The following is a 575-nucleotide window of genomic DNA, read 5'->3' as shown; positions in this document are numbered from 1 at the left end:
CCAGCTGCTCCCCACAGAAGGAAACACTGGCAAAGCCTTGGCCGGGGACCCCTCTGTAGGAGCCAGGAGCCTTTTTGGGGTGCTGGGGGGCAAGACAAGCGCTGGTGGGGATGGGGATGCAGGGAGGACGGGAGCCTGGAGGAGATGAAGAGGAAGATGGGCGGTGATGGAGCAAGAGGAGAAGCTGCTGGGGAAAACGTGGGGAGAACAGAGGCAGGAGGAAAATCCCCCAAAGAGGAGCTGGAGGAGTCAAGAGGAGGCTGAAAAACCGTCGTGGTCCCCGTACCTCTGCTCCTCCAATGGGAAAGGCTGCTTTCTGGGCAGGATGCTGGCCATGGCGTCGGCCGCTGGGAGGGACCCATCATCTCGGTGGAGCTGGCAGGAGACAGCAGAGCAGAGGGTGAGGATGAGGAGGGGCTGGGAAAAGCCCTCTGAGAGGGGAGAGCCAAGAGACCCTCACAGCGAGGTCCTTCAGCCCCTTCCCCACAGCTGGGAGCTGCTCTCCTGGCTTTCACCTGGAGCAAAACACCTTTGGATCCTTGCTTTGGGATCAGGAGCCAGCCCTGCCCCAAAAA

At 61.0% G+C, this 575-nt stretch overlaps 1 protein-coding gene across 1 annotated transcript in view; it reads right to left on the bottom strand.

Moving 5' to 3' along the window:
- CCDC33 (coiled-coil domain containing 33) overlaps positions 1–375 on the bottom strand; it is a gene marked incomplete at both ends in the record, with an annotated part of 2,453 nt that extends 2,078 nt beyond the window's left edge. Inside the window, one exon of the mRNA XM_010079355.1 lies at positions 287–375. Within this exon, the coding sequence (XP_010077657.1) occupies positions 287–375 (89 nt within the window). The remainder of the gene's footprint in view (positions 1–286) is intronic.
- Between the last annotated feature and the right edge of the window lie 200 nt (positions 376–575).

The sequence above is a fragment of the Pterocles gutturalis genome, unplaced genomic scaffold, assembly GCF_000699245.1.
Source record: "Pterocles gutturalis isolate BGI_N339 unplaced genomic scaffold, ASM69924v1 scaffold954, whole genome shotgun sequence".
Lineage (NCBI taxonomy): Eukaryota > Metazoa > Chordata > Aves > Pterocliformes > Pteroclidae > Pterocles > Pterocles gutturalis.
The sequence above is the reverse complement of the archived record's forward strand: the minus strand, read 5'-3'. Positions and strand labels throughout refer to the sequence as shown.